The sequence below is a fragment of the Pyxicephalus adspersus genome, chromosome 1 (assembly GCF_032062135.1).
Source record: "Pyxicephalus adspersus chromosome 1, UCB_Pads_2.0, whole genome shotgun sequence".
NCBI classification, from domain to species: domain Eukaryota; kingdom Metazoa; phylum Chordata; class Amphibia; order Anura; family Pyxicephalidae; genus Pyxicephalus; species Pyxicephalus adspersus.
This window is the reverse complement of record NC_092858.1, coordinates 22,046,817-22,063,873: the sequence shown is the minus strand read 5'-3', so window position 1 is coordinate 22,063,873 and position 17,057 is coordinate 22,046,817. Positions and strand designations below refer to the sequence as shown.

The 17,057-nt window shown below is 39.3% G+C and overlaps 2 protein-coding genes across 4 annotated transcripts in view; one reads left to right on the top strand and one right to left on the bottom strand.

Annotated features, from left to right (window-relative positions):
• The window catches only part of MRPS31 (mitochondrial ribosomal protein S31), a 63,741-nt gene that overhangs the window by 34,466 nt on the left and 12,218 nt on the right, over positions 1–17,057 (bottom strand). Inside the window, exons 1-4 of one of the 2 annotated variants that reach the window (XM_072403800.1) lie at positions 8,790–8,923; positions 6,509–6,832; positions 5,197–5,352; positions 1,430–1,525 (exon numbers count right to left, since the gene is read on the bottom strand). In XM_072403800.1, the coding sequence (XP_072259901.1) occupies positions 1,430–1,525; positions 5,197–5,352; positions 6,509–6,832; positions 8,790–8,863 (650 nt within the window). In that variant the 5' untranslated portion in view covers positions 8,864–8,923. Of the gene's footprint in view, positions 1–1,429; positions 1,526–5,196; positions 5,353–6,508; positions 6,833–8,789; positions 8,924–17,057 lie in introns of those variants that run through there. The other variant, XM_072403793.1, reaches the window with a different exon arrangement.
• LOC140325787 (mitochondrial ornithine transporter 1-like) overlaps positions 15,093–17,057 on the top strand; it is a 17,356-nt gene continuing 15,391 nt past the window's right edge. The window contains exon 1 of one of the 2 annotated variants that reach the window (XM_072403821.1): positions 15,093–15,228. The gene's annotated coding sequence lies outside the window, so the exon portion shown is untranslated. The remainder of the gene's footprint in view (positions 15,229–17,057) is intronic. The other variant, XM_072403829.1, reaches the window with a different exon arrangement.

Here is a 17,057-nt window from a genome sequence, read left to right as displayed (position 1 = left end):
TGAAGGGAGGAGAGCACAGCAAGGTGCCACTCACTCTCGTTCTCCCCCCTCTCCTCTCCATAGAACAGAACGGTGCTGTATGTATAGAGCTCATTCATTCATCTCTCGGATCATTTTTATCATGTGTACACAGCCTAAAATCACTGGCGGCTGCTGCACACTCCCCAGGCTGGTAACCTATGGCTTTCCAGTTTCCTAAAACTTCCCAATAAAAACAGACTGAGAATTTAGTTTTGCATGATGGTAGGGATTGGATTTTAAGTTCCTGGAAGCCAGGTCCAAAAGTATGGCCCGGTGGCCAATTGTGGCCCGTGTTCAGATTTCCACCGGCCAGCAGCTTCTATCATAATAATGCGGCCCACCAGCACTGTTGACCACAGTATAAAATACACGCGTACAAAAAAACTATTTTATATTTTATTGGAGTTGATCAACCCCCTTGCAATTATCAGCCTGCTACTCGGCGGGCATAATCGCCAGGACCGTAGTCCCCATGTGTGCACAGGGAATCTCCTACGTCATTATAGTGGGCGTGTGCTGTGCGGGAGCCGCACGGACCACGCCCACTCTGATTCCAAGAAAACACTGACACTGGGAATCCCTCACGTCACCCTGGTGGATGTGTGCTGTGTGGGACCTCCACGGACCACGCCCACACTAACCATAAGTACGTACTAAATGGTCAGCCCCCACACATTTTCACCTCACCATATCTGGCCCACTTTGCAAAAAGTTTGGACACTCCTTCTCTAAAGCGGATTGTTAGTTGTTAGAAGCATCAGTGACAGCCGGGCTCACAAGCTATAACCTGTGCTGAAATGGAAGACAGAAACTTTTTAAGCTGGGTGGGAAGAAGCTGTAGGGCAGTGGTGGTCCCTGTAGTTTATTTTTGGTAACCACCCAAAAACAGCCAGGAGGTTGCTGAAAAGTGCCGAGCTAAAAGGGGCTGCAGAGGACATAATTTATCATTAGGATTGGACATGCTAAGGAATGTTTATAAAAGGCAGTTTTCAACACAGACATTTCTTTAGGCTGGGTGGGAAGAAATTGTAGGTGGGTGGCAGCCCCTGTATTGTAAATCAATTATTCAGTAATCACCCATAAACTGCCAGGTGGTTAATGAAAAGTGCCGGGTAGTGCACCCAGCTAAAAGGGGCCGGGGAGAACACTAAGGATTGTGGTTAGAAAGAGGTTCCACGGAAATAGGCTGCGTATACTTAACACATTACCTACATACAAATCCCAAAACGGAGAGAAGAGCGATGATAAGTTTCCTGCATCTGCAGCCGTTGTCCCTTTTCTCAATTAAAAGTTTGTTTTCTAATATCCACTCCTAGCAATAATTCTCTATTAACACAACAGTGAGTGTAACAAAGGAAATAAACATTTGATTGGTTAATTTATTCATACCACATCAGGCATGGAATACCTCACAAAATCTTTCACGGAGGGGGATTCTTGTCCATCTTCTTGCTTCCTTAAGTTCTTAGGACGCTTCTGAATTTGCATTCCAGAGATAACATTTCTAATAAAGACAAAGAAAATTATTGGCACAGAATATTTACATTTTTTTTGTTTTTGCTTTATTTCGCTAATATTGCACAGCTAAATACATGATGAAATTCAGATTATTGGCTAAATATACATTTAGGAATGGTTTTCCCTACCAAAAGTATTTTTTGTTTTTGTGTAATGCCAATCCTGTGATCCAGCTGGACACCACAGCCAGGTTTTCGACTACCATTGCAACACACTACAGTATGGACAAGGACACATTAGGAGTCTGCTAACTGGCCAATGATGAAGCAGCAGTATACCTATAGAGTCATCTTGCCGCTCTCTCCACCTATCCATATGTTCTCTGTAACAACAAATGTGTTGAGCCTAGGTTAGTTGTGCTCTGCCAGGGATTGAAGGCTGAATATACTAACACCAGCTGTATTTAAAATGATATTCATTGAATTTTCTTTTTAAAAAATACACAACTGCATTTACTTCCCCTTCATTTGCATGGAGTACCTAAAGCTGTAAAAGATATAAGCTCAGTATATACAAAGGATTCATTTCTATACTGATCTCAGCTTGAGGACCCCCAACTCAGTTAATTTTGACTTTCATAACCTCACAACCACCTATGTCCCAGTGGCATTTGCTCTAAAGCTATCCAGGTTCTTCTTATGCCTGATTACTGGTCTATGGGACAAAAATAACTATGATTTTGCTATCTGCAAGCTGTTAAAGCTCTCAGGAGCAGATCTCAGAAAGGTCATGATGAAGGACTGAAAAAAGAAGGTTATACTACCCTCTCCCTGTTGATAAAAGAAATAGTGAATTATCACTCTGAAACAGGATTTTTACTTAGCTTAGTGAATATGGCAAAGTTCTGATAACTTCAGTCATCCAATTTTGTGTATCAATATTCATATTTCCTTGCACATATTCGGGCACTCTTTGCAAAGTGAATTTTTACTACATTTACACAACTAAATGAGTAATCCTTGGACAGTGATAATTCGTTCTCAAGTGTAAACTCTTAGTAAATAAACCAAACATGTGAAACCCACTGCAATGATAATGGAGTCAAAACCCAACATTTTTTCTAGTTAATAGGATAGGTCTGCAATAATCACCTCTAGAACATGGTACTTTTAGTAAAGTAAAAGTAATATAATAATATGGGTGGTTGGGTTGAAGGAAGTTGTAGGTGGGTATTGTGACCCAACTTTTCAGTAACCACACAAAACAGCCAGGTGGTCACTGAAATGTACTGGGTGGTGCACCCAACTAAAGGGGGATGGGGATAACACTGTATTGTATGTTTTTTAAAAAAAAAAATATGTCCGTGCCTGTATATATATATATATATTTTTTTTTCATAACAAACCATATGCCACAATAGGAATTCAAGTTGCTGAGACCTTTGCAGGATACAAAGCAACAGTGACATCAAGTGGTACAGTAAAAATAAATCAATTTGTTAAAACAGTTCAGGTCGGTATTGGGTTTTATACGGATGGTAGTTACAGTGCATCACTTTCATCATTAAAAAAAAAAAAAAAGGGGCCATACGAAGGTTAGAATATGTACATCAATATTTTAGTATTTAAATTTGCTAAAAGCCAGCAGATCTGGATAGGTTGCTGAGTATCCAGGCGTTTCATAATACAGATGGACAATGACCCAAAACATACAGCCAAAGCAACCCAGGAGTTTATTAAAGCAAAGACGTGGAACATTTTTGAATGGCCAAGTCAGTCACCTGATCTGAACCCAATTGAGCATGCATTTCACTTGTTGAAGACTAAACTTCGGACAGAAAGGCCCACAAACAAACAGCAACTGAAAGCCGCTGCAGTAAAGGCCTGGCAGAGCATTAAAAAGGAGGAAACCCGGCATCTGGTGATGTCCATGAGTTCAAGACTACAGGCTGTCATTGCCAGCAAAGGGTTTTCAACCAAGTATTAGAAATGAACATTTTATTTTCAGCTTTTTAATTTGTCCAATTACTTTTGAGCCCCTGAAATGAAATGATTGTGTAAAAAAAAAAGTCTTTAGTTCACATTTTTATGCAATCTTTTTGTTCAACCCACTGAGTTAAAGCTGAAAGTCTGCAGTTCAACTGCATCTGAGTTGTTTCATTTAAAATTAAATGTGGTAATGTACAGAACCCACATTAGTACTGTGTCTAGTATATAAGACCTAGGTCCTGTGAAGTGTTAACAAGACCAAGGTAAAACACCTGATTGCGTAATGTAAATGTTTTTCTTTAATACTATGTAACAAATACACGTATATATTTCATACAATCAAACATTCTTTTTCTTCTTTTATACATTATATACGATTGCTTAATGAGGTGGCTCAACTTATAAACTTATTAGCGAGGAGAACACCCTTAATGAACCTCCAAGGTCTAAACAAAGCAAAAAAGACTGCGCTATGTTTGATATTCATCATGTCCAATTCCAGTCTATTTGTCACTGGTTGTAAATACACACCGAGGGCAGTCCTATTACCATTTTAAGTCAGGTAGTGCAAAGATATTATGTCTACCAGGTTCCTGCAGATATCAAGGACTGACAACAACTTGGAAAAACAGAATTTAGATGTCCAATAACGATTACTCTTTCTGATAGCTTACCAACACAATGTTTTTGTGAGTGTTTCCCACAGCTCTTTCATACAGACTAAAGTCCAGGACTCTGCTGAGCCTATTTATGTTAATCAGCCTGTCAGACGCAACAGACAAGTGAAATAGTGCCTGGACATGGAACAATCTCTACCATCCATGTGCACAGTACATTAAGGGCTGGTTTGAACACTTTTGACATGCATCTGAGGTTATCTAGAAACGAATGTAGATAAAATGGCCTTTAAGCTGGCTTTGCATCCTCATTAACTCGTATGGAAGGGAAGCAAACTGCATTCGAACAAAAGCTTTTGGCATGGGAAAGATATGGAAAAACATTGCAGTCTATAGAGAAAAGCAGATCCCACAAAAGTGAGACAGTGTGTTAACTGGACAGGCAATGGCAGATATTCAAGACTCTCTCACCATGTTCTCCTTGGTTAGTTTATTAGTTCTATCAGGGTAATATTGCATTTATTGCAACCGCAACAATTTTTACTGGATAAATGCAATAAAATAATTAATTTGCTATATCCCAGGTCAACTAATTTCATGGACACTCAAAGCAATCACTTATTTAGAGTCTGAGAGATGCAGAATGCCCATTGCTCAAGAAACTCCCATCAACATTTGGAAGAATGAATATTGGAATTGAATATTGGATGATAAAGATGTGGACAATCCTTACATTTGAAAGGTAAATGTATTTGGAGTGGGGAATCCCAGATATTCCAAAGATTTGGACATGTTAGGTTGAATAAGTCAATTGGTCCTTGTAAATTAATATGATCCACTTGCTTCCTATGCATATGTAAAATATCCTGTCTATTTAGGATATCTTGCACTGTGTTAGAAACAGTTTGAATACAGATTGAATACTGAAATCCTCTACTCTGTTATCAGTAAATTGATGGATCAACGCTCAAAAAAAATTCTTACTGTATTGTCTTTTGCTATCACCATTCGTCAACTCAGTAAACACATTTTCTATGACAAATTGCCTTACTAAATATTTTGGATTTAAAATTGAAAAGTTTATTTGAAAATCAGTGAATCCCACTACTAACTTGATGTTCAGATCTCCTTTCCTCTGTGCATCAGCCATTTGCTTGTGTAAACGCAGCTGCTGTAGAAGCTCAGATGCCACTTGATGTTTTTGGTTTGGAAACGTTGACGCAACAGCAGACACTGCAGCTTCAATTTCGGGAGCCACTGCCGGGTCTCTAAAACACAAGAAAAAACAAGCATTACCTAAACCTGAAAAGTGTTTAGTGATAAAAAAAATGATATATCACATAAAAACTTCCAGATTATCATGTAGCACAAATTGATTAAAAACCAACTCAAGTCTAAAGCTACGTACACATTTCCAATGGTTCTCACCAGATAATCGGCTCAGGGCCGTTATCAGACAAGAATCTGAAGTGAGTGCAGTGTGCATCATTCATCGTCCGAACGATCATCCTGGTGGATCCAGGGACGATGAACGACAAACGATCGTAATGCAAGTGAAGGCGGAGAGCGCGCAGTAGTGTGCCACACCGTCGCTCTCCCCTCTGCATAGAGCAGAACGGTGCTGTATGTACAACACTCGTTCATGCATCGTGCAATATTAGTCGCTGGAAAGGATCTTGAAAGACCCTTTCCAATGACTATTATTGCACGTGTGTATGCGGCTTAACATACAACACTTACCATATTAGATGGTACACCAAATATTGTGATCCTCCCCAGAATTTACACATGCTTAAAAATTTATATCCTAAGGCAATTCCTATCACTTTTTATCTGACTTTTATCTGACTTTTTATCTAGTCCATAAAGCTTTGGAACCTCTGCTACTCCACAAGGAATCCTACCCAGAGCAGAAAATGTACCAGGTCCACTTTGGGCATTGCTTGAAACTTGTGTTAAAATGTTAAATAAAGTTACTTTTAAAATTGTTTTGGAGCGTATGTGCATTTATGAATAAGTAAGAAGCTGGAAAGACACCCTTAACCAGTAACTAGGGATAGGATAGCCAATTATTTGACCACCCCCTAAGTTGCCTCTACATCAGCAGTCGTCTTTTGGTGGTCCGCGGCTCTGGTCGGTACTACCACCCCGGATGTGGCTTTTAAAAGAGTTTTTTAGAACAAATAAAAGTAGAATTTTTCTCCTTCTCAAGTCCCAACCACCCATGGAGGAATATTTCCCTCATATCTAAAATTCTGAACTCTGCATCTATTGGCTAAACAAAAAAAAACTGTCCTGAAATGTAAAGAAAACATTTATTTTAGACAAGTATTCTTTTGTAGTGCAATGCAGGGTCACAATCATTACCCATATCCTATACTTTTTGGTAACATTATAAACTTTACTTTTTTATCCAAAACTTACTCCGCAGGCTGATTTCCTTTTGATGCCATCTGGAACATCTTGCTGGCACTTTCTAGCTCTTCTGTTCTCTCTCTGTTCTTATGATCATCTTTCTTTTCCTTCTTCATTGCCATGAACCTGTTCTTAGAACTCACTTCCACCTTCATGCTACTTATGATTTTCTTCAAATTGTCTTCTTGTGGTGGTTGGGAGGAATCTTCCTTTTGAGGTGCATCTGTCTTTTCTTCTGCAGGCTGGTCAGAGCTGACATGATTTTCAGGGGGCTTCTTTTCAGAACAGTGCAAGCTTCCCAGAGAAAAACATTTTGAAATGGGATCTGTATACCTATAAAACAAATTTTGAATAAAGCCATAAAGACGTGAAAGATTAGCACAGATATAACAAACACTGGTTTATAATTGCATTAGTCATTAAAAGTTCAGGAGGACTGAACAATTTTCAACAATCTAATATAATTTGTGGCCCATTACTGACTCCCAACATTTCATCATCCGTGTTCTCCCCAGCTCCTTTTAGCTGGGTGCACCACCCCAGAACTTTTCAGTAACCACCCAGCTGTTTTTGGGTGGTTACTGAAAAGTTGGGTCGCAATACAAGGGGTACACCTTGAATAAAAGACAAGTCTGGTCAGTCCCTTCTGAAATAAAGATCTCACTTGCATTTTTTTTTAATATTTAACTTTAGTTCCACTTTGACTTCTAAATGATTTGTAAAAATAAATCACTAGAAGATTCCCAAAAAACATGCAGTCAGGTTTATCAGCTTTCCCTCAAAAATTGTTCTTAGACTGTGGTAATGACATATGACTATGGTAGGAACATTAGATTGTGAGGGACAGCTAGTGACATGACTATGGACTTTGTAAAGCACTGCATAATATGTTGGCGCTACACTGTTGAACCCAGATATTTGTTTAAGCTGGGTGGGAAGAAGCTGTAGGTGGGTGGTAGCCCCTGTATTGTTACCCAACTTTTCAGTAACCACCCAAAAACAGCCCGGTGGTTACTGAAAATTGCTGGGTGGGGCACCCAGCTAAAAGGGGCCAAGGAGAACACTGGCACTATATAAATACTGGCTATTAACAACAATATTAATAATAGAAGATATATTTTTGGGATTTTTTTTTTTTTTTTGGTGATTAGACATTCAAAAGCCCTCTCTGCCTCTCTAGTGTATGCTGCCAGTGGTGCAATATTTCAATGACCACCTAGCACAGAAAAGTCATGCATGAAGCATGAATTGCCCTGCACTAAAAGCAGACCTAACTCAGATATTTCACTTTACATAAAAGGGTAGACAAACCTTTTATGCTAAGTAAAAATTCTGTTTGTTTAGGTCTTTAAATGTCTAGGCGATCGAGAATGAATGGAAGCGCAAAGCTTTCCGGGATACCTACGTCATGCATTCCGGGAGGCTCCTGGATGCTCCTTCTGCGCATAGCCAAGCATCTCGGGCGTGCAAAGAAGGAGCCTTTTGGTAATAAGAGTAAAATTTACCAATCTCACGCAGCGAGATCAGCAAGTTTTTTTTCAACCTATGTCACCCGATCTCGCGCCTGGGTCCAGTGACGTAGGAAGAAGAACCAGGGAGAAGAGGTGAAGATGGCGCCGGCTTGGAGACGGATGCCGGGACCCGATAAAAGACACCTCCAGACCGATCGACTGCGCTGTGGAATTAAAGTTGTTTTTTTTGTTTTAGGCACTTTTCGGTTTAGTTTCTCTTGAAGAATGAATGACATATCAAAGCACCAACCAGCCCATCGACCACAATGCTGGAAATCTATCCCGGTAACAGAGACAAATGGCAGGATGTGAGAAGCATTGGGCCCAGAATGTATGGCACTTATAGGTGAAGCAGCCAGGGACATGAGCAGAGAATAGTGACCTTGTGCAAACCCAAACATATCAGCCATGGGCCTCATGCAGGGTGGGGGCTTCTGGCTACAATGCAGGAGTGCAGCATTGCTGAGAATATTGGGGATAACATGTTGTTCTTTCAAATCTAAGCCATTTACCTGAATAGACAAAGTGACCTCTCCGAAAAGTGCACCTGTCATTACTGCTATTATTTAAAAAAAAATACAAGTCCCTGACTGTGTCTGGCTTTTATATATCTGAACTAAACACATAAAATAAACATAAAGTTAATCACAGACAGAAATAAATGTCTCCAGGGTTACACAGAAGATGATATCTGCATGTGACATTCACACTGCAGCAACCTGACTCCACTCTGCCCTCCCGCCCCGGTACACACTGATCTGAGACACAATAAAATGTACCTGCTAACGGTGAGAGCCCCAGCTGTGCGTCCCCGACCACCCCTGTACAGGGTCAGCACAACCCTGCGATACATCTCTGCAGCACAGCGTGACCCTGACTAGGGGAGCAGTAAAACATGACACGTTCCGTCCGATCATTGCTCCGTGCGGAAACAAGAGCTGAGCAGAAACGTTCCTAGGTGTATCTCTAGACTGGGGGTTCTACTGCATTATATGGTGCAGAAAGATTGTTTTACAAACTATGACCTAGAAAAGTGAAGAGAATATATGCCAGCTATTCTTTGTTCTCTCCATACTGTCTCTGCTAAATGCTTTATGTTTTGTATTAGTCATTGACATATATTTTTATTATCTCCTTTGTATTATGCACTCATGCTTGTTTCTTATTTTATGTTACAGGAGGCAATAGTGCAATATAAATCAATATCAATATTGTTGAATGGGACCACAGCACACACAGTGTGTTACTGCAATACAATAGTCTGAACCCCACCAAATGACTTTGAGGGGAAGACAGTTTCCATGGAAATGCATACCCGCATAATTGCTTTAAATGGCGTAGACTGCAGAGGGTTCAGACGGCTGCCGCATTAGGCCTTATTTAATAAAGCTCTCCAAGGCTGAGGAGGATATACTTTCATCAGTGATCTTGGGTGATCCAGCAAACCTGGAATAGATCTGGTCCAGGATTCAAAACAAATAGCCATTGACTGTGAAGAAATCCATTACAGGTTTGATGGATCACCCAGCTTCACTGATGAAAGTGTATCCTCTCCAGCCTTGGAGAGCTTTAATATATTAGGTCCATTGTGTTCACATTAGGCATTAAAAAAGTTTTACTCCAAATACTCCCAATAAAACAAAACTGTATAACTGTTTTCGCCACACAACATGGTTTTTGGAAGGAGAATTGCATAATGACCCTTCTATAGTTTTCTGATGTGCATTGTGAATGATTTTAGACACACCAGTATTGTTTGACTAGTAAATGCTAAAACTTAATTGCATAACTACATCTAGAATGTTTATTCATTATACCTGATTGTATTACATTTTTTTTTTTTGAAATTGTATTTTTATTGAGGAATTTTCAATAGGGTACAGAAAGGAAAAAAGGAAATAACACAAGGGGGAGGCATAGGACACCATAGGAATGCAACAGAGCAGAATTTAGTTTAAAAAATAACAACTATAAATTCTTGAACAGAGCATAGTCTTGAAGCTTCTTAGAATACCTGGTGGACCTCATAAGATTTGTGTTACATAACATTTTTCAGTAGTATAAAGACAAAGTGGGGGGGAGGTCAAACGGGCAAGCCAACATAATAGTGGTCCCAAGCCTCCCAAACCATCTCAAATTTGACCATCGTGTCCCTGAGGAGTGCCGTAAGATATTCCATAAGGCGGATCTCTTGGATCCGCGCATATAGATTCTCCAAGGAGGGAGGTGACACTGCTTTCCATCTGGAGGGGATCAGCGTATCACCTCCGATATTAAATCATTAACTCGTGACCAATATGGTTGAATAACGGGACAGAACCAAAATATGTGCTCTATGGTACCTCGGTGAGTACCATACCTCCGACACATGGGATCTACATTAGGAAAAAAACGGTGAAGAACCACCATGTGTGATAACATCTGAGGACAATTTTATACAAATTCTCTTTATACAATGATTACAACATTTTTTAATACTCAACAGATTATTTTGTTCCCCCTTATTTCTTTATATATATATATATATATATATATATAATTATATATTTATATATATATATTTTTTCTTTTTTCTTCTACTGAGTTGTATACAATTGCTTGTTTACTGTTAAAACTTTATCATTAAAAATATATTTAAAAAAAAAGTTTACTCCAACAGTTTGTTCAAGATTTAATCCTATTTCGGATTATTCTTCAGATCTTTTCAATGAATTCAAACACTACATCATTACCTGCAACAAGTACAAGAGTATCAAGTCTTGAAATTCAATACAACAAATGTACCGTGTTTCCCCGATAATAAGATATCCCCATCAAATAAGCCACCCCCGATTTTTGCTAAAAAAATTAAAATAAGGCACTCTCCCGCGAAAAAGACATCCTCCGATACCTTATACTGTGTGTGTCTCCTCGATGGCTGCAGTGTGTGTCTCCTCCTGGCTGCAGTGCAGAGCCAAACTGAAAGTAACAAGCCCGCACACGTGCCCCGGCGACTCCGCACCAGGAAGGACAAGCAAGCTGCTGATCCCTGCCCTAATGGAGTCTGTTACCCGGCCATACCGTAGAAGCAAAAAAAAGGTAAGTCAGTGAACAGAAGGGGACAATCAATGGCACAGAGTGATCAGAAGGGGAATATGGTATTAATGGCACATGAGTGATCAGAAGGGGAATATGAATGGCACATGAGTGATCAGAAGGGGAATATGAATGGCACATGAGTGATCAGAAGGGGACAATCAATGGCACAGAGTGATCAGAAGGGAACAATCAATGGCACATGAATGATCAGAAAGGGGACAATCAATGGCACATGAATGATCAGAAAGGGGACAATCAATGGCACATGAGTGATCAGAAGGGGACAATCAATGGCACATGAGTGATTTTCAACAATAAATGTGTACTGTAGTCTTCTTCATGGAAAAATAAGACATCCCCCTGAAAATAAGACCTAGGGCATATTTTGGCATTTCAAAAAATATAAGACAGTGCCTTATTATAGGGGAAACAGGGTATTACAGATGTGATCCTCCTATTTTACTACTGTTCACAATAACCTTTCATGTGTCAGGTTTTGGAACCTTTATAACCAATCTCAATTTATCTCTTTACTCCTGTAGAAACTGAAACACGTTGGGGAATAAGACATTATTGAGTCAAGTTAAATATCAGACTATTCTGTCTAGAGATAGATTCTTAGATCTATTTGTTAATGGGTCTCAGATTAAAATATTGTGTATTGTCAACACCAGACATTACCTTAGTTATGTTGTTTTGTTAATATGTTCTATCTACTTTTCTTTCTCCAATTATTTTAACAAGTAAGCATTATTTAGGATCTATTGACATCCTGTGCCGTGTTACATGCTCATGTTTTTCAGTTCTGTTAAAAGTGTTATTCCAAAACACCTCAATGTGTTGCAGGACATCATCACATGAACATGAGTTGTTTTTCCACATTCTAGACCAGCGTTTCGCATCCAGAGTTCCACCAGAGGTTGCTGGTGGTTCCCAGAGCAATGAGCAATTTGTACTTCCCAGGTCAGTTTAACCGGCACTAATGATCTTTTTGGTTGTAATGGTAACATTCATTCCATTGGGGAATCTTCCTACTGACCACTACACTAATGTACTGTGAGTGGTGGATATAATAATTATAAAAGGGATTCCCTGAAGACGGGAAAATTATTCTAAAGGTTAATGTTACAAAGGTCAAGAAAGGCTGATCCAGGGTGTTGACAGCCTATTTGAAAGAATGGGCTCTCCAAATGCAAAGTATGTGTGTTACAGCAATGCACCAAAGCAGAAAGGTATGAATGGGCCTCTAAAGTTAAGTAAAACTGGTTTGCTCTTGATGCTATGGGCCTTTCATCGGTGAAGCTGGGTGACCCAGCAAACCTGAAATGGATTTCCTAAAAGTCATCTGTTATTTGTTAGCAAAATATTAATATTTTTATTAAACAGGATTTATTTAGTGCCAACATATTGAATGTGCAATAAGTATGGGTTGCAAATGACAGACGAATACAGACAGTGGCACAGGAGGAGGAAAGGACCCTGCCCCGAAGAGTTTACAGTCTAGGAGATGTTTTCAATCCTGGACCAGATCCATTACAGGTTTGCTGGAACACTTACTTAAGGTCCTCTGTATTTTCCAGGTTTACCAGCACTAGTTTAAACAGATAAGCATAATTGGTTTCGTTCACTTTTAAGGTTAACTCATTGCCTCAAATGTCTCAAAATCTACAATGTCCATATATAATCTATGAATATTTGGGATCTCTAAAATCAGGATAAAAAAGAAGAAATACTTTGGTGGACCTATTTGGATTAGAACAAGGTATGCAAAAAATGTGTCATGTCAAAATTTGTTTATTTTAATACATTTACTAAATTGTCTAAAAATGTTGTTTTACTTTGTCATTATGGGGTATTGAGTGTAGATTAATAGGAAAACAAAATAAAAATTATGATCGTAGTATCAGGCTGCAACACAAAAAAGTGAAGGGACAATGAACATTTTTTAAAGCCACTGTACATATATAAAGTTATGTTATTGATAGAAAGAAATTAGCAAATAAATCAATCCAACATGCACATATATACTGTGAATATATGTATTTATATAATATATAAAGTCCCCAGCTGTGGTCAGCAGATCTTTCCACCAATCTTTATGTCACTACAGAACACAACGGTGACATTGAGATTAGCAAGGTAAACTAGACAACAAATAAAAGTAAGGTAAACATAACATAAGGTACAACTACTTTAGGTATGGGAAGTATTTGATAATGGCAGGCCTGGTTCTTAGATTTGTTTTAAGCTGTGTGGATTCCAGTTTTTTGGGTATCTAAATAAGGGACCCTAATACTGTTATTCATATATTTCCACATTGGAATTCTTTTCTAGCCCGGCAACAAAACGTGTCCAAAAATGAGTTCCATGTTTCTGAGTGGTTTCTCTCAGCTCGGACATCAGAGACATGTTGCAGACTACTTGTACTTGACTACAATATCTGTACAAAAAAAGTTTTAGCTAGACTTCTACTTTATAGGTCTGTATGTTACTAGAATCACCCAGCGCCTGTGAAGGAGATGAGCTTGTATGTAAAATAGAATGTAAGAAAACCAGAGGGTTGGATTGCGGTTGTGAACAATAGAATGCAGGAGAACCTGTGGCAAGTTTCTTAGCTGACAAAGGCTACTCAAGTACACCAGAATGTTGATTATGGAGTGTGTCCATAGATACCCTCAAGGAAATGTTGAATACTGTTCCAGCTACAGGACTGGATCCCAGGTATCCAGCGTACACAAACTCTTGGCATGCATTTACTACCAGCAGCACTCTCTGTTCTTCATAAGATCTCCTGAAAACCTCTGGACTGGAACAGTCTTTCACGCTTCCTTGAGGGTATCAATGGGCACACTCCTGGAATAATCAACATTCTGGTGGTTAAGAACACCTTAACCTATCTTGACAAAACCCTTCATCCAGAACCTGCAGCAAATCTGCACTTTTGGTTGTTATTTTCCTCTGGAGAAGTCTGAAATACGTCAGAAAAGTGACACACTATTTCTTTACTCCCAGATAGCCTTATATCCTAACAGCTTGTACCAAAATTACTGGGACTCAAACCCATATTTTCAAGGGGTTATAACTTTGTTTTATTACCACATGTACTATTTGTATATTATGTATGTATAAACACATGTTATTATTATTATTATTATTAAACAGGATTTATATAGCGCCAACATATTACGCAGCGCTGTACATTAAATAGGGATTGCAAATGACAGACTAATACAGACAGTGATACAGGAGGAGAGGACCCTGCCCCGAAGAGCTTACAATCTAGTAGGTGGGGGAATTTCACACACATGTTTAAACTAAATCCCATAATTGTTTAAATGCAAATTAAACCCCTACTTTTCATTTACAGAGAAACTATACGTTTATATATCCAATGTCCAGGTGACTTAGGGAATGGCAAACCCTATTATTTGGGGGATAAATTACTCCATATGGGCTCACTAACTGCAGTTAACCAAGTATTCCAATTATATGTATTAAAGCACCTTGGAGGCTGACATTAGGATATTATGGTAAGAGGATTTCCCCCTAGGCATTATTGGTAATTTGCCACTCATATGTTCTGTACATAGTTCTTAATGGGTTGGTGGAACCATTGCAGAAACTTTCCTTCCTCATGCTACCCACTGCCACCAGTGACAGCACGGTGAGTGAAGGAAGGTGGCTAGAGACCATCTGGTGTCTGTTGACCGCTGTCCCAGTGCTGTAATCTGGAAAATGTGAGTGTTTTCTCTGTTCTTTGTCCAGATGTGATCAATGCCAGTAGTACCTTGATTGCAAATAAGAACACAGACTTTGCAATCAGCTTTGAAATGGTTAAGTAATGTACTGACCCTTCCATGATCCTCTAAACTAGCTCAGCTTTGATTTGCAAAAAAAAAAAAAAAAAATCCTCTTAGCAATCTGCTGACTAAAGTCTCAGCAGTGGGGCCCGTCTTTTAAGTTTCACAGTAAGCTTCAAACTTTTTTCAGCTAAGGGAAAAGTTCTGGTCTTTCTGAGTCTGCATGTTACGTGGCAGAAGGGGCAGCATGTTCACTCATTGCCAGAAGCTGAACATTAACTCCATGATGCTGTGGTTATTAATTCAATAAAGCAGCAGAAGTTTATTCCTGATTATGTAGGTGAGTTTGTCATATTACTAGACTTTCCTGTACTGATTTATAACATGCTGCAGTAGTGGAGGTTCAAATAGGAGGTGTTCATTCTGCCTGTATATTTTTATTTTCACTGCAATGGGATATACTGTATTTTTGGACTTTTTTACTATTGCATTTACAGTTAAAAATCAAAATTAGCCAAAAGGGAATGTTACAAAAGGCATTTACCTCTAATAGATTCAACTACTTGTTGTCAGTGAATTTAATTGCTGCGCAGTGAAATCAGTAAAATGCAGCACAATGCCCTTTGCAGTGCCCGCTCCAGGGTTTGAAGGTCGGCCAGGACACTATCTGCATGAGGTTTGCAGGTTCTCCCTGTGTTTGTGTGGGTTTCCTCCAGGTACTCTAGTTTCCTCCTACATTCCAAAAACATGCAGTTAGGTTTGTTGGCTTACCTCCAAATTGACCTTAGATAGTGGTAATATATACATATGACTATGGAAGGAACATTAGATTGTGAGCTCCTTTGAAAGACAGATAGTGACATGACTTTGGACTTTGTAAAGTTCTGCATAATATGTCAGCCCTATATAAATACTGTATAATAATGTTATTATTATAAAAAAAAAATGCTGTTTCCTACGAACTTGGCCACATGCATTTTAAGGGAGTCTTTTTTATCCAGGAGAATATACATCTAATCAGAGGAATGCATTGTTATATTTTAAGAATCAGTTTAAAGCTGAACTCCAGCTTTACCTTCAGTCTTGCATGTTTGAACAGGTTCCTCAACTGTCATTTATGCTTCTCACAGTGTGCATTGAAAGCAGAAGCAAATCATTCTCTTTTTTTGCTGCTAGCCAGATTTATTATCCAACATCATCTAGCCCTTTCCTCCCAGCCCTACTGAAAGCCAGGTGCCTGACCATCCTAAGACAACAAGGTCCCCCATAGGGGCTTCAAGTCATTTCAGCAGAGAGGCCCCAAGTCAGTTCTGCACAGGGGACCACTGTTGGGCATATCTGCCACTAATTGAAGTTCAGTATTACATGGGGGCAGTACCACAGCTTCCTCTTCAGCACCTCCACCTTATTCTATGCTTGCTTTGCATAGGAAAGCACAGAGACCTAGAGATAATGACTTATTAAAGCTTTCCAAGACTAGAGAAGATTGACTATCATGCTTTAACCTGGGTGATTTATGCAAGAAAATTAAAATTTAAATTAAAACAGAGAAAAAAAACATGCCAAATATGCCTAAATAATTTTAGGTTTAACCTCACTGGCGGTATGAATATTTTAGTATTTTTTTAGTCAATATAGTTATATATTTATTCAAATCGGTACATTTGACATTTAAGAACTTCTTATTTTAAATTTCCCACCAGTCCCCCCAGCGCACGTTGCCCGCACGTACCTATGTAGCATACCCGCCTGGCATCTGCATCCCATGGCCTCGCATCTCCAATGTTTACACGCCGGGCATGAGAGGCCAGGGGACACAGATTCCGGGCATCGCCAAGGGGATGCCACTGCCGTCTGGAAATAGCCAAGGAGACACAGATACCTGGCCAGCATCGCCAGAGGACGCCAAGGGCTTGTGGGGACCAGGTAAGCCCTCAATTCCACCCCGAGTGTTGCTCAGGGTTACCGATATTTGTAATGAAATTTAACCCTGGGCCACACTCGGGATTAACGCCAGATGGGTTAAGCAAACTTTTATTTTCTCATCATGGAACGGGTTTACTTTAAAGTAGGCACTTAAAGACATTGCCTTTCTACCATCTGCTCACTCCCCCATCCTCCAGTCAACAAATGCTGCTCTGTGAATAATTGTTTAAAAAAAAAAAAAAA